Raw genomic sequence first — 16,630 nt, 5'->3', positions numbered from 1 at the left:
TTAAAGTTGTGCTAAAAGAAGCTTTGATGAGCTGGCGTAAAAAAAAATGCTTTGAATATTTATATTTATATCTCACTGCTATAACTTGAAAAAAACCACACGCATACTTGCCAACCTCGAGACCTCTGATTTCGGGAGGTGTGTGTGTGGTCGGGGATGGGGCAGGGGGGCAGGCGTGGTTAAGAGGGGGGGGGAGTATATTTACTGCTAGAAAAGTGCAGATTGGCTTTTAACCTATTTAAAACATGAAAAAAATATATTTATTGTGAGAAATCACTAAGATGATCAGTGTTTCCACAAAGATAAATGTCATTAATAATTATAACAGAGTTAAAGGTAATTTGAGCAAATTGGCTATTTCTGGCAATTTATTTAAGTGTGTATCAAACTGGTAGCCCTTCGCATTAATCCGTACCCAAGAAGTACCTCTTGGTTTCAAAAAGGTTGGTGACCCCTGCCGTAGATGTTACAGTCACATATGCATGTACAGTAGATGGCAGTATTGTCCTGTTTAAGAGTGTCACAACATTGCTGTTTACAGCAGACAAGCTGCTTTATGCTAGAGGAAAACGTGACTGCTGTTGTTGTGTGTTGTTACCGCGCTGGGAGGACGTTAATGAAACTGCCTGACAATAAACCCACATGAGAAACCAAAAACTCGCCTTCGTTAATTCTACAGTTATAACGTCATTGGGCAGGCTAGCTGTTTATGACACGTCACTCAGGTCCGCATGGAGCTGGAGGGGCGTGGCCTCCAGCCCCGCCTGAATTTCGGGAGATTTTCGGGAGAAAATTTGTCCCGGGAGTTTTTCGGGAGAGGCACTGAATTTCGGGAGGGTTGACAAGTATGAACACGTATCCTCTTTTTGAACGTTACTTTAAATGCGAGTCTATGCAATCTAAGACTCCCACGATGTCACGTGTGTGGTAACAACCAATCACACTTCACCGGAAGCTGTGTTGTTTACATTTTCCAAGATGGCGGCGGGGATGTATTTGGAGCATTATTTGGACAGTAAGCTAAACATACATATTTATCTAAAAACAATTTGAAAGCTTTTTGGTTGAAAAATAGTTATTTTTTATTGTTTAGTTTAATTGATTACACGCCGACGTCCGCAAGGCGAACCTTTTATTCTTTCCCCAGCCTTTAGGCGGCAAGCGGCTCAGTCTATTTGCTGGAAGGGCGCAACGCAGTATTTGAGAAGTCATACAGCACTTCAAATTATACATCTTTATGTCATAATAACAACCTTTTGATCATGTTTACCTGACCATTCATTATTGTAGTTGCTACCAACAATTGTCTGCAGATGAACGAATGCTAATCTTGTCTATGCAACATTTCAGCCTCGTTTAATATCAATGGAGTGTCTTTAATAATTCACCCTTCTTTTTCACATTAGGCATAGAAAACTTGCCCTTCGAGTTGCAGAGAAACTTCAATTTGATGAGAGATTTAGATCAACGCACAGAAGGTGAGAATCTATTGAATTGATAGCTTTTTTTTTTTTTGATTGATTGATTGAAACTTTTATTAGTAGATTGCACAGTACAGTACGTATTCCTTACAATTGACCACTAAATGGTAACACCCCAATTAGGGCTGGGTGATATTGGCTTTTATTAATTTCGCGATGTTTTTATGCCATATACGATATATATTACGATATTTTGCCTTAGCATTGAATGAACACTTGATGCATATAATCACAGCAGTATGATGATTCTATGTGTCTACATTCAAACATTCTTCTTCATACTGTATTCATATATGCTACTTTAAAACTTTCATGAAGAGAAGGAAATCACAACTAAGTCAATTTAGCAAAAGTGTATTTATTTAAGTTATTAAGCAATGGCACAAACATTCATGTCATTTCCATAACATAAACTGCAAGATTGTCAGATACATTTTAAGTGTCAAATAAAAATGAGCTGCATAATAGGAAATCAAATAATATTCGTCTTTCACTATGTGGTAGGTTACTAAAGTTATGAAATTCTCTTCATTCTCTAGCGAGTGACTTTTCAAATGATGCTACATATTAGCAGTAATGCTACTTATTACAGCAACACTTTTTCCCCCCACACTTGACAAATTACGGTTGTCTGTTCGACATATTCCCACTTGAAGCCGAACCACCGCCAGACGATGGAAATCCTGCTGTTTTTATCGAGAATTAAGTCTTCCTTCATTTGTTACCAGATCCGCACGTTCATTCTCTCGTACGGCTACGTTAGCAGCTAACGTAGCCTAGTATGCTACCTCTCTGCCCTGCGAGGGCGGACACGCATGTGACGTATGACGTGACGTATGTAAGAATGTGCGCCTGCTTGTCTGTGAGGAGAGACAGGAAAGAGTGAGGAGAGCCTGAATGCCCGCGGCTAAAAGCAACTACGCGAAAATGTATACTCGAATATTACGATATAGTCATTTTCTATATCGCACAGAGACAAACCCGCGATATATCATATATATCGATATATCGCCAAGCCCTAGATTGAAACTTTTACTAGTAGATTGCACAGTACAGTACATATTCCGTACAATTGACCACTAAATGGTAACACCCTAATAAGTTTTTTAACTTGTTTAAGTTGGGGTCCACGTTAATAGATTCATGGTCGTGGAATTGTGGCATCATCTGATCTGACGTCAAAACGTCAACCTTACTGCATGTTTTATTCTACAAACGTGCTGCATTGCTGAAGTGCAACATCATTTGTCCACATGTTTGTCTTTTAGAAATAAGTGTAACAGGAATTTGAGCTGGTGCAGCACGTTGGAAAAGGGGTTAGTGTGTCTGCCTCACAATACGAAGGTCCTGAGTAGTCCTGGGTTCAATCCCGAGCTCGAGATCTTTCTGTGTGGAGTTTGCATGTCCTCCCCGTGACTGCGTGGGTTCCTTCCGGGTACTCCGGCTTCCTCCCACTTCCAAAGACATGCACCTGGGGATAGGTTGATTGGCAACACTAAATTGGCCCTAGTGTGTGAATGTTGTCTGTCTATCTGTGTTGGCCCTGTGATGAGGTGGCGACTTGTCCAGGGTGTACCCCCACCTTCTGCCCGATTGTAGCTGAGATAGGCACCAGCAAACCCAAAGGGAATAAGCGGTAAAAAACGGATGGATAGAATTGGAGCTACTGTGACCAACAAAGGCAGACCAGCAGTGAATGCCAAAACACGATTGATTGATTGATTGAAACTTTTACTAGTAGATTGTACAGTACAGTACATATTCCGTACAATTGACTTCTAAATGGTAACACTCGAATAAGTTTTTTAACTTGTTTAAGTCGGGGTCCACGTTAATAAATTCATGGTAGTGGCATTGTGGCATCATCAGATCTGACGTCAAAACGTCAACCTTACTGCGTGTTTTATTCCACAAACGTGCTGCATTGCTGAGGTGCAACATCATTTGTCCACGTTTGTCTTTTAGAAATAAGTGTAACAGGAATTTGAGCTGGGGCAGCACGGTGTGAGAGGGGTTAGTGCGTCTGCCTCACAATACCAAGGTCCTGAGTAGTCCTGGGTTCAATCCCTGGCTCCGGATCTTTCTGTGTGGAGTTTGCATGTTTGCATGTCCTCCTCGTGACTGCGTGGGTTCCTCCCGGGTACTCCAGAACTTAATCGGGTGTTACCATTTAGTGGTCAATAGTACGGAATATGTACTGTACTGTGCAAACTACTATTAAAAGTTTCAATCAATCAATCGTGTTTTGGCATTCACTGCTAGTCTGCCTCTGTTGGTCACAGTAGCTCAAATTCCATCCATCCTTCCATTTTCTACCGCTTATTCCCTTTGGTGTTGCGGGGGGCGCTGGTGCCTATCTCAGTACATCTGTCTGTCTATCTGTGTTGGCCCTGTAATGAGATGGTGACTTGTCCAGGGTGTACCGCCGCCTTCCGCCCGATTGGAGCTGAGATAGGCACCATCAACCTCTAAGGGAATAAACGGTAGAAAATGGATGGATGGATGCAATTTGAGCTACTGTGACCAACAAAGGCAGACTAGCAGTGAATGCCAAAACACGATTGATCGATTGAAACTTTTATTAGTAGATTGCACAGTACAGTACATATTCCGTACTATTGACCACTAAATGGTAACACCCCAATAAGTTTTTCAACTTGTTAAGTCGGGGTCCACGTTATTCAATTCATGGTACAAATATATACTATCGAGCATAATACAGTCATCACACAAGTTAATCATCAGAGTATATACATTGAATTATTTACATTGTTTACAATCCGGGTGGTGGGATTTTGAGGGGGGTTAGGTTGGGTTGCTATCAGCACTTCAGTCATTAATAAAAAAATATCATCTGACAAATGGACAATGGATTGAAAAACACTCCAAACTCATCTCTCTCGTACTGCTCGCCTGTGTATCGGCTGGGGACATCTCTGCGCTGCTGATCCGCCTCCACTTGGGATGGTTTCCTGCTGGCTCCGCTGTGAACGGGACTCTCGCTGCTGTGTTGGATCCGCTTTGGACTGGACTCTCGCGACTGTGTTGGATCCATTATGGATTGAACTTTCACAGTATCATGTTAGACCCGCTCGACATCCATTGCTTTCCTCCTCTCCAAGGTTCTCATAGTCATCATTGTCACCGACGTCCCACTGGGTGTGAGTTTTCCTTGCCCTTATGTGGGCCTACCGAGGATGTCGTAGTGGTTTGTGCAGCCCTTTGAGACACTAGTGATTTAGGCCTATATAAGTAAACATTGATTGATGATTGATTGATCTCAGGACATTCAATCAATCGCAACTGGACTGTTTGGGTTGTCTTCGAAGACGTTTCGCTGCTCATCCGAGTAGGCTTCACCAGTTCATGCTCATAGACTTGGATTGGTCAGATCTAGTCCAGCGGCTGGTGCCAAAACCCAAAATATTTATACTCCAAAAAAACAGCACTCCTTTGAGAACAAAAATGTAGAGATTCTGGACATGAAGGACGAATGGTATGAAGGAGGAGTGAGGGAAGCCATCCCTGAACGAAGGTGGTGGTCTGCGACCCCACCTGTTTCCCACATACAACACCGTCCTTTCAATCATTCCTAAAATACTTTGCAATTTAGCTTCCAACAAATAAAAGGAGTTAAAAATATCCTGGTCACAGAAGGTGACTAGAGTGTCATTCGTTTGCAACTGAATGGAATGCTTAAGCAGGGGATTCTGACTATATTGGACCGGTAGTAGTCTATCCACAGCGATCGTTCTGCCACACAATACCTCAATGCTAACGAGGGGAAGGTACACTTCAACGACTGTCATTGGCTTTGACCATTAGGATTGTTCGTTTGCATTAAAACAGTTGTTTTTCTCACAATGGTGAGGCGAAACCATCCTTGCCCAGGCACACCGTCCTGGTTTTGGAGTATAATATTTGGCTGCTGGACTAGATCTGACCAATCTGGGATGAGCAGCGAAGCGTCTTCTTAGACAACCCAAACAAATGCCCTGAGATGACAATGACCTGGATGAATGAGAACATACATAGACACTCCAAACACAATACAAATTTGGCATTCACAAAAGCTCTACATGACCCAAAAGAAAAATACAAATGAAAAATGCTGCAAATGCCCAAAACACTCCAAAAAGACTGCATGAGGGAAATTATGTAAGTTCATGGAACAACGCAGAAACTTGCCAGACAACCAAGGGAGGCTGACCTACAGTACACAACACTAACATTAGCTACATTAGGGGAGACATAGGAAGTAGATCTTGCATCGGTTTATGGTCAAAAATGGGGATACTGGGTTTAAAAATATTTGTGACCACAGACCTACGTAAACTGGTTGCTTTATAATTTTGTAAAATAATGTGGCATAGTCTTTACCAATGACATAAAGACAAATGTACAATTTCATTTTTCTTCTTCAAAAGTCAGCTAACTTTCTTTTAGGCATCATGTGCATGACTTTAAAGAGGGATTTTGGCTCCACTGGTATTTTTGGCATTTGCAGCAGCGATAATGTGATTGCAACTTTTTTCCAGTCTAATCTCTTTTGTTGTGTTTGTGGGTTTTTGGTGTTGAATCATTTCTATGTTGGAAGCGTTTGTACGTTGTTGTATTTGCGACTGACTGTCAGCCACATTTGTAATCGAATTTTGCTGTAGTCTTCAACTTGTGCTTCTTTCATTCTCTCCTGTAGATCTTAAAGGACAGATTGACTCCCTCGCAAAAGAATACACATCAAATGCTCGGACCCTCTCCTCTGAGCAAAAGCTGTCCATTCTGAGGCAAATTCAACAGTCGTACAGCAAATGCAAAGAGTTTGGAGATGACAAAGTACAGCTGGCAATGCAGACCTATGAGATGGTTTGTATCAGGTCTCAAGAATGCATGGCATTGTTTAAAGGACAACAATGTATTGTATTCTCCTCTCTTGTCCTTAGGTTGACAAGCACATAAGACGTCTCGACACGGACCTAGCTCGATTTGAAGCTGACCTAAAGGAAAAACAGATTGAGAGCACAGATTATGATTCCACCTCCAGTAAAGGAAAGAAAGGTTGGTCTTTTTTTCTGTACCACTTGTCTTTATTCGGCTTACGCAGGCCTCGAATTTAAACTTTTTAAGGTCAAGGCAAGTGTTGCCTTAGTGGAGGGCTCATATTTTAGGGCATCAAGGCAAACATTATTTTCTTTCGAGGCAGGAGATATATATATATATATATATATATATATATATATATATTTATATATATATGCACGTGTGTGTGTATATATATATATGTGTGTATGTATATATATATATATATATATATATATATATATATATATATATATATATATATATATATATATATATATATATATACATATATATATATATATATATATGTGTGTGTATATACAATTATCTTGAAAGATGGCACCTGATGGCCATAAGACGTAACTACACTTTTTGTCCATATTGATAACAATAGTGTTCATGTATCAGATCTAGGGCTCCCAGTTATGGCCAAAGTAATAATTAAGATGATTGTTATCAAAATTCAAATCTTGATTACTGATTGTTAGGTAAAGCAGTGTTGGGGTGTGAATGTAATATCATCATGTCATTTGTAATGTCTAATAAAAAGTATATAAATAAACCTTATCTATATATCTAAAGACAAAAATTAGTTTTTTGTTTTTTTTATTCTTTGATAATATCCACTTGTCAGCTTTTTGTCATTTCATGATGCCTTTCTCTGTATTTTTACATATTGATACAGACAGGTTTTTTAAATTATTTTATTTATGTTTTGAAGTTATGTACATTTATACGTAATGTAGATGATGTATCGGGACGGATCCATTAAGAGTTTGAGCAGAAATATGTCGTATAGGAATTAACTATACACATCCATCCATTTTCTACTGTGTCACATGAATGGTTTTTGAAGTAATACCTTTGTGACATGAAAAACACACAATATAAAAAAACATGGCATCTACTTTTTGTTATCAAAATAAAACACAAAGTGGTTCGGCTAATGAAGATGAAGTCTGAAAAAACAAGCTTTGTTCTTCTCCAACGCCTCCCTTTGGCCAATAAAAAAAAGAGGAGTGACACTGAATACAGAATCTTCACAGCCTTCGTTCAGTTCGATGAGATGACAAAACATTTGAGCTAGTATTGATGTTATTTGAACACTGATACAGTTTGCAGTTAAATAAAGGAGTGAGCATCCCAGTAAACAAACTAAAAACTTTAACAAGTTGTGACAACATTCATGACACACCACCTGCTGCATTCTCTTTTGTTGTATACCTTTAGTGTGGGGATAAGTGTAAGTGCGTTTGTCTATGATATTGTCCACACTTGTCGCCATCCAAACACAGCAGTGCACTCTTAAACGCAGGCTGGGAAGCGAGGGAAAATGACGTTAAACCAAGCGCTTGGCTCTGTTTACTCCGAGGGGAAATCTCTACAGCAAAGTCTGTGTAGTTAGTCCGCTATGATTATCAAGCCAAACACTGCTAGTGCGCATGCGCCTGACTTCCTGTTGCCTAAAATGCATTAACAAATGACGTTTTTTAGATAATTAAAACATTTGATGGAGTTACTAACAGTCTGGAACTTTATCGCAAATTATCATTATACTGTTTATTGTTACATTCGTAGTCCATCAACAAGCAAAAAGTAAAGAGCGGTTACGGCATGTTCTTGCCGCAAATGTTGGTCAATTTTTTGGGGGCATTACGGCGAAAGATGAGGGCGGTCGCAGAAGTTGGCGTGGTTAAATTCGAGCCCTGGTCACAGGTGAGCTGGAACATATCCAAGCTGACTTTTTGTGTGTGAGGCTGGGTAAACGCCCTGGACTGGTCACCAGTCAAATGCAGCACAAATGCAGACGACAATGAAGACAATTAAAGTCCCGAATTCAACGTGGATGTTCCAGGAAAAAACTACGCAATTACAGGAAGAACCTGTAAACCGTTGCCCATTATTTGGTGGCAAAACTTACATGTTGACTTCAAAACATGCGTGGAGGAGTACACACGAGATTGCAACTTGTCATGAATATAGTGATCACTCCTCCCAATAATTAATAAATATAAACTCCATATTGGATTTTGAAACAGAACACTTTTTGATTGATTGAAACTTTTATTAGTAGATTGCACAGTTCAGCACATATTTCGTACAATTGATCACTAAATGGTAACACCCCAATAAGTTTTTCAACTTGTTTTAAGTCAGGGTCCACCTTAATCAATTCATGGTAACCTCCAAATAAACAACAAACGTTGCAGTAATACAGCATTGTAAAATGAAAGCACTGTGACTGTCCTTCGTCAGCAAAATGTTTGCACTGCGGCGTTATCTGACACATTTGTTGCATTTCCAGGGGACACCAGACAGAAGGAAAAGAAGTCGGCAAAAACAAGATCGAAAGTGAAGAGCTCAGATGAAGACGGCAGTCCCAAGAGCACCCAGAAGAAAGTCAAACTGCTTCAAACGTAACGTCTAGCAGTACTTTGTTAGCTCCTCAGCCTTCATCTTCAAATTTGTATTTTTATTTTACGCCTCATTTGGCTTTCAGAATCTTTCATAATCTCGTTTTTTGCGCACCATCAGGGGAGAATTCAACAGTCCTGCTTCCAACTTTGGGAATGTCCACCCTTCGGATGTTCTGGACATGCCGGTGGACCCCAACGAGCCCACCTACTGTCTGTGCCACCAGGTGTCCTACGGCGAGATGATTGGCTGCGACAACACTGATGTGAGTCAATCAATCAATGTTTATTTATATAGCCCTAAATCACAAGTGTCTCAAAGGGCTGCACAAACCACAACGACATCCTCGGTAGAGCCCACATAAGGGCAAGGAAAACTCCCCCCAGTGGGACGTCGGTGACAGTGACAGTAATGACTATAAGAAACCTTGGAGAGGACCGCATATGTCCTCTCCAAGCAATGGATGTCGAGTGGGTCTATCATGATATTGTGAAAGTCCAATCCATAGTGGATCTAACATAACCGTGAGAGTCCAGTCCAAAGTGGATCCAATATAGTAGCGAGAGTCCCGTCCACAGTGGAGCCAGCAGGAAACCATCCAAAGCGGAGGCGAATAAGCAGCGCAGGGATGTCCCCAGCCGATACACAGGCGAGCGGTCCATCCTGAGTCCCAACTCTGGACAACCGGTACTTCATCCATGGCCTCCCTCCACAAGGGAGAGGGGGACAGAGGAGGAAAAGAAAAGAAACGGCAGATCAACTGGTCTAAAAAGGGGGTCTATTTAAAAGCGAGAGTATGCAGAGTCCTGTGTCAGCTTCTCTCTTTCACATCAATACAAAGAAGTCATGTAATGTATTGTCATATTTAGGACGTATTGTCATATGTACTGTCATATAGGGACGGCGTGGCGCAGTGGAAGAGTGGCCGTGCGCAACCCGAGGCTCCCTGGTTCAAATCCCACCTAGTACCAACCTCGTCACGTCCGTTGTGTCCTGAGCAAGACACTTCACCCTTGCTCCTGATGGGTGCTGGTTGGCGCCTTGCATGGCAGCTCCCTCCATCAGTGTGTGAATGTGGAAGTAGTGTCAAAGCTCTTTGAGTACCTTGAAGGTAGAAAAGCGCTATACAAGTACAACCCATTTATTTACCTTGACATTAGCACACATGGCCTTTTAATACTAAATATGTTAAAAACATCTTTAAGTAAAAATGAATGTTAAATCGGATTAATTAAAGAACACCTAACCATTTGTCTTTAAATGTCAAAATGACAATAAGAAATGTCTCAGTGTAATAAAATGTAATTAAGGAAGGCAAACTAATAATGTATTTGGGGCTTAATTATGATGGTGCAAATCCTTCATACTTTATGTCAGAAAATCATGATAATGTGCTTTCATATAATTCGAAAAGGCAGAAGAATTGAAGTTGTTCTAATATGATTTGAATCTCAGGCTGTGTGGATAAGGTCAGAAATGACAGAGTGAAGAATAACACATAACAAATATGTCCTGGGCAGAACTGATATGTTGTCACTGCTTTTTTTTTTTTAGTTACAAAGAAACTTACCTTATTTTTGCCTCTAGTGCTCCATCGAGTGGTTCCACTTTGCGTGTGTGGGTCTGACAACCAAACCAAGAGGAAAGTGGTAAGAGCCTGAAATGCTCGGTAAATGTGTTATCTCTCACATGTGCCGTTCAAATGCTGATGCTCTTCTGTCCCATTGCCTCTGTGCTTAATGCAGGTATTGCCCACGCTGTTCTCAAGACCGAAAGAGAAAATAAAAGCTGCCTGGATGTCCTGGAACAAACACTGATCTGATAGGGAAAAACACATTCATTCATCAATTGCTAGATTTTTTTTCCATCTTCCTTAACATTTGGTGCTTTTTTTGTTTCTGTATTTGCCTTGAAGCAGAGTGTGAAGGAATGACGTGGTTACAAGTGTATTTAAAAGTGTATTTTCCTATTTGGTGCTCTTATTTTGCAAATCCTTTTTTTTCCACTTTCTGTTTAAACACTACAACTGTCCTACTTTAACAGTTCATATTTGCATGACACTTAATACTGTATTGACATGCAAAGCCTAAGTAGTTTCTCTGACAACGATGTGGCCATTGCTAATTGATTGCTTTTGTTGTGTTGTTACTTTTTTACCAAGCCATGGAGAGCTAGATTGATTCTTTCATTTTACAAATTCAAGCGGACAAAATAGTGTGAAAACAAATGCTGCATCATAAAAGTATTAGTCGTCTTTTGTTAGTGACATTTTTTTTATTTTAGAATTTCGATTGATTGCTGTTTAGAGTGCAAGGCATTTTTGTGAAAAGTATATTGATGTAGCTGGAGTATTGGTACAATGGCGAGGGTGTGATTGTATTATCAATCATTTAAATACAGCTACTACCTCAAACTGATGGCTGTCGTGTAGTTTTTTTTTGGTAGTTTTTATTGCCATCTATATATATATATATGTGTGTATGTATATATATATAATGTTTGTCTAATGGAATAGATCGGTCTTCCAGAATTGGATGTTTTTGTGTTTGTGTTTTATCAATAGTTTGGAATGCTTTTGGTAACATATAGTATTTTTTAGAAATACAGTACTGGGAACCACATGTGTCCAAAGTCCTCTACGATGGACATGAAGACTCACTCCTATTTTTGTTTTTCATATAAAATGAAACATTTCCTAAAATGGCTGCCACAGTGATCAGAATTGGATGTTTTTGTGTTGGGATGCTTTTGGTAACATGTAGTCTATCTTAGATATACTGCACCGGCAACCACATTTGTACAATGTCCTCTCAGAAGGACATTAACTCCAACAATTTTTTATATCAATCAATGTTTATTTATATAGCCCTGAATCACAAATGTCTCAAAGGGCTGCACAAGCCACAAAGACATCCTCGGTTCAGATCCCATAAAATGATAAAGACAGTTGATTGAAGAAATGCACCAACATCCACAAATGTGTTTGTGTGTCACCAAGAAGAAAAATGGCTTGCACTATGGTTCTAAAATTGTGCCATTCATTTTACAAAATGCCCAAAACAGGATAGCAGGCGTCTCCCAACATTTACGCACTGAGGGCCGCACACTGGCAGCACGGTGGAAGAGGGGTTAGTGCGTCTGCCTCACAATACGAAGGTACTGAGTCGTCATGAGTTCAATCCTGGGCTCGGGATCTTTCTTTGTGGAGTTTGCATGTTCTCCCCGTGAATGCGTGAGTTCCCTCCGGGTACTCCGGCTTCCTCCCACCTCCAAAGACATGCACCTGGGGATAGGTTGATTGGCAACACTAAATTGGCCCTAGTGTGTGAATGTTGTCTGTCTATCTGTGTTGGCCCTGTGATGAGGTGGCGACTTGTCCAGGGTGTATCCCGTCTTCCGCCCAATTGTAGCTGAGGTAGGATCCAGCGACCCCGAAGGGAATAAACGGTAGAAAATGCATGGATGGGAGTGCCGCACACTGTAAAATCAAAGAATGCGTTTGATATTTTTTATTTTCAAAACCAATAAAATAAGTAGAATTGTTTCACCTATAGGGCTCCCCTCAAGTGTGTGCCATTTTTGTTCAAGAAAACATGTTTTTTTGGCTGAAACACAAAATGTAAAAAAATTCCCCCAAACAAGTTTTCAAAGTGAAATTTATGATGTGAATTAATTTGAGCCCCAAATAGGACAATAATTCACGACAACTTTGATGTTAATGGAGGTGTAAAAGTGTAAAAAAATGTATGACTTATTTTTAACACTTTTTATGTTGTTATTGTTTTTTTTCTTCCAAATAGTATTTTTAGTATGTGTCACGGGCCGTTAAAAAATTAGCTGTGGGCCGCAAATACCCCCGGGCCGCACATTGGACACCTCTTCTGTGCAGTAATCGTACATTTCGCTATAACTGTAAAAAGGGTAAGTGAATGTGTAAATCGCATTTTGTGGATTGTTTATCTGTCACATTAAAATAGTACATGGATAAAATAATATTTTAATTGGCAAAGCAGGGACACTAACCCGCAAGATAAGTACATAGAACACTATGTAAAAAAAATGAATGCAAAATGCTACAGTATTGTTTATAAGGCTGCGTATCTTTGGGTGTCCCACGATTCGATTCAATATCAATTCTTGGGGTCGCGATTCGATTATATATTGATTTTTTTCGATTCAACGCGATTCTCGATTCAAAGACGATATTTTTCGGATTCAAAACGATTCTGTATTCATTCAATACATAGGATTTCAGCAGGATCTACCCCAGTCTGCTGACATGCTGGCAGAGTAGTAGATTTTTGTAAAAAAGCTTTTATAATTGTAAAAAAACAATGTTTTATCAACTGATTGCAATAATGTAAATTGGCTTTAACTATTAAAGGAACCAAAAATAGGACTTATTTTATCTTTGTGAAATCATTGGACACAGTGTGTTGTCCAGCTTATGAGATGCCATGCAAGTGTAAGCCACTGTGACACTATTGTTCTTTTTGATTATTTTAATAAATGTCTAATGATAATGTCAATGAGGGATTTTTAATCACTGCTATGCTGAAATTATAACTAATATTGATACTGTTGTTGATAATATTCATTTTTGTTTCACTACTTTTGGTTTGTTCTGTGTGGTGTTTGTGTCTCCTCTCAATTGCTCTGTTTATTGCAGTTCTGAGTGTTGCTGGCTCAGGTTTGGTTTTGGAATTGGATTGCATTGTTATGGTATTGTTGTGTATTCATTATCCATGCGTGTTACGTCTCGTCTCGATTACTGTAACGTATTATTTTCGTGTCTCCTATATCTAGCATTAAAAGATTACAGTTGGTACAAAATGCGGCTGCTAGACTTTTGACAAGAACAAGAAAGTTTGATCACATTACGCCTGTACTGTATATACCTTTATATACATATATACATACATATATACCTATACTGGCTCACCTGCACTGGCTTCCTGTGCACTTAAGATGTGACTTTAAGGTTTTACTACTTACGTATAAAATACTACACGGTCTAGCTCCATCCTATCTTGCCGATTGTATTGTACCATATGTCCCGGCAAGAAATCTGCCTTCAAAGGACTCCGGCTTATTAGTGATTCCTAGAGCCCAAAAAAAGTCTGCGGGCTATAGAACGTTTTCATTTCGGGCTCCAGTACTCTGGAATGCCCTCCCGGTAACAGTTCGAGATGCTACCTCGGTAGAAGCATTTAAGTCTCACCTTAAAACTCATTCGTATACTCTAGCCTTTAAATAGACTCCCTTTTTAGACCAGTTGATCTGCCGTTTCTTTCCTTTTTCTCCTCTGTCCCCCTCTTCCTTGTGGAGGGGGTCTGGTCCGGTGGCCATGGATGAAGTACTGGCTGTCCAGAGTCGGGACCCAGGATGGACCGCTCGCCTATGTATTGGCTGGGGACATCTCTGTGCTGCTGATCCGCCTCCGCTTGGGATGGTTTCCTGTTGGCTCCACTTTGGACGGGACTCTCGCTACTGTGTTGGATCCACTTTGGACTAGACTCTCACGGTTGTGTTAAATCCACTATGGATTGGACTTTCACAATATCATGTTAGACCCGCTCGACATCCATTGCTTTCGGTCCCGTGGGGGGGTGAGGGGTGTTCGGGGTTGCCCTCATATGCGGTCCTCTCCAAGGTTTCTCATAGTCATCTTTGTCACTGTCACCGACGTCCCACTGGGGTGAGTTTTCCTTGCCCTTATGTGGGCTCTATCAAGGATGTCTTGTGGTTTGTGCAGCCCTTTGATACACTAGTGATTTAGGGCTATATAAACAAACATTGATTGATTGATTGATTGTTTTGTTGGATTGATAAAAAAAAAAAAATCAATTTTAAAAAGAATCAAAAGAATCGCGATTCGTATTCTAATCGATTTTTTCCCACACCCCTAATTGTTTATATTTATTTTATTATGTGTTTCTAACTTGTCACTGTCTTCCAATAGGTGGCGATTTTCTTGACGTTTGTGAACTGAAGTCTCGCGTGTGTGTGACGTCACAGAGCCTTTGGCGCGATGTGCTACAAATTTGAAAATCCGACGGCGGCCACACACTGTTTGTCCACAGACGGGACGAAAAGACAAAAAGAAGTGGACACACTTTGGTCCTCCACCGGCGACATTGCGGCGGACGGGAAAGCGACTACCAACAGTAAGTTCGATGGTTTAAACAACAGCGTTGTTGTATCGTTAACGACTTGTTGTCAGTCTTGCAACAATTATTTCCTACCAAGCTAACATGCTAATTGAAGCTAACATGAGCGTTAAGAATATTTTCTACTCGAATGAAGCGGTGAGTGAATTCATTGTATATATGATTTATTAACCTAAGTTGTATTGTTGTGTTTAATTAAGTAACTATTACAAGTAGTAAAATAAAGTGGTTACCGAAATGGCTGTGATATCCTGTGACGAATTAAAGGCCTACAGAAATGAGATTTTCTTAATTAAACGGGGATAGCAGGTCCATTCTTTGTGTCATACTTAATCATTTCGGGATATTACCATATTTTTTGCTGGAAGGATTTAATAGAGAACATCGACGATAAAGTTCGCCACTTTTGGTCGCTAATAAAACAGCCTTGCCTGTACCGGAAGTAGCAGAGGATGTGCGCGTGACGTCACGGGTTGTAGGGCCCCTGACATTGTTTACAATCATAGACACCAGCAGCTAGAGCTATTCGGACCGAGAAAGCGACTATTTCCCCATTAATTTGAACGGGGATGAAAGATTTGTGGATGAGGACATTTAGAGTGAAGGACTAGGGGGAAAAAAAGTTTAAAAAAATAGGCGATTGCGATTCTGAGCGACTCAGATGTTTTCAGACACATTTACTAGGATAATTCTGGGAAATCCATTATCTGCCTATTGTGTTGCTAGTGTTTTAGTGAGATTAAATAGTACCTTAAAGTCGGAGGGGTGTTGACGGCAGAGTCTCTGAGGAAAGTCACACAGCTTCAGCAGGTCGCAAGCTCCGCTGATCTCCGGTAAGAGACGATCATTACCCCAATTTTATCACCGAAAACTGCCAAATGGTCGGGATCCATGTTCGCTTGACCGCTCTGATCCATAGTAAAGCTTCACCTCCGGCAATTGTAAACAAGGAAACACCGTGTGTTTGTGTGGCTAAAGGCTAAAAGCTTCCCACCTCCATCTTTCTACTTTGACTTCTCCGTTATTAATTGAACAAATTGCAAAAGATTCAGCAACACAGATGTCCAGAATATTGTTTCATTATGCGATTATAGGAGACTACTTATAGCTTGGATTGGGCTGGAAAATAATGTCCGCAACAACCCGAAACGTCAAACGCACACGTCATCATATGAGTCATCATACCGCAACGTTTTCAACACGACACCTCGCGGGAAATTTAAAATTGCAATTTAGTAAACTAAAAAGGCCGTATCGGGATGTGTTGCAAAGTTAATATTTCCTCATTGATACATAAACTATCAGACTGCGTGGTCGGTAGTAGTGGGTTTCAGTAGACCTTTAAAGAGATTTTCTTATTTAGTGTGAATTATATTTATATAGCGCTTTTCTCAAGTGACTCAAAGCGCTTTACATAATGACACCCAATATCTAAGTTACATTTAAACCAGTGTGGATGGCACTGGGAGCAGGTGGGTAAAGTGT

At 40.2% G+C, this 16,630-nt stretch overlaps 2 protein-coding genes across 3 annotated transcripts in view; both read left to right on the top strand.

The window, feature by feature from the left end:
- The first annotated feature begins 899 nt into the window (after positions 1–899).
- On the top strand, positions 900–11,388 carry ing4 (inhibitor of growth family, member 4). Its single transcript, XM_061914915.1, has 8 exons — positions 900–1,015; positions 1,407–1,478; positions 6,178–6,344; positions 6,422–6,536; positions 8,866–8,977; positions 9,096–9,240; positions 10,563–10,624; positions 10,721–11,388. Exons 1-8 carry the CDS (start codon positions 979–981, stop codon positions 10,758–10,760), a joined length of 750 nt encoding a protein of 249 aa, XP_061770899.1. The 5' UTR covers positions 900–978; the 3' UTR covers positions 10,761–11,388.
- Positions 11,389–14,946: 3,558 nt separating this feature from the next.
- ncapd2 (non-SMC condensin I complex, subunit D2) overlaps positions 14,947–16,630 on the top strand; it is a 29,138-nt gene continuing 27,454 nt past the window's right edge. Inside the window, exon 1 of one of the 2 annotated variants that reach the window (XM_061914913.1) lies at positions 14,947–15,142. In XM_061914913.1, the coding sequence (XP_061770897.1) occupies positions 15,007–15,142 (136 nt within the window). In that variant the 5' untranslated portion in view covers positions 14,947–15,006. The remainder of the gene's footprint in view (positions 15,143–16,630) is intronic. The other variant, XM_061914914.1, reaches the window with a different exon arrangement.

This window comes from Nerophis ophidion, linkage group LG11, assembly GCF_033978795.1.
Source record: "Nerophis ophidion isolate RoL-2023_Sa linkage group LG11, RoL_Noph_v1.0, whole genome shotgun sequence".
Taxonomy (NCBI): domain Eukaryota; kingdom Metazoa; phylum Chordata; class Actinopteri; order Syngnathiformes; family Syngnathidae; genus Nerophis; species Nerophis ophidion.
The sequence above is the reverse complement of the archived record's forward strand: the minus strand, read 5'-3'. Positions and strand labels throughout refer to the sequence as shown.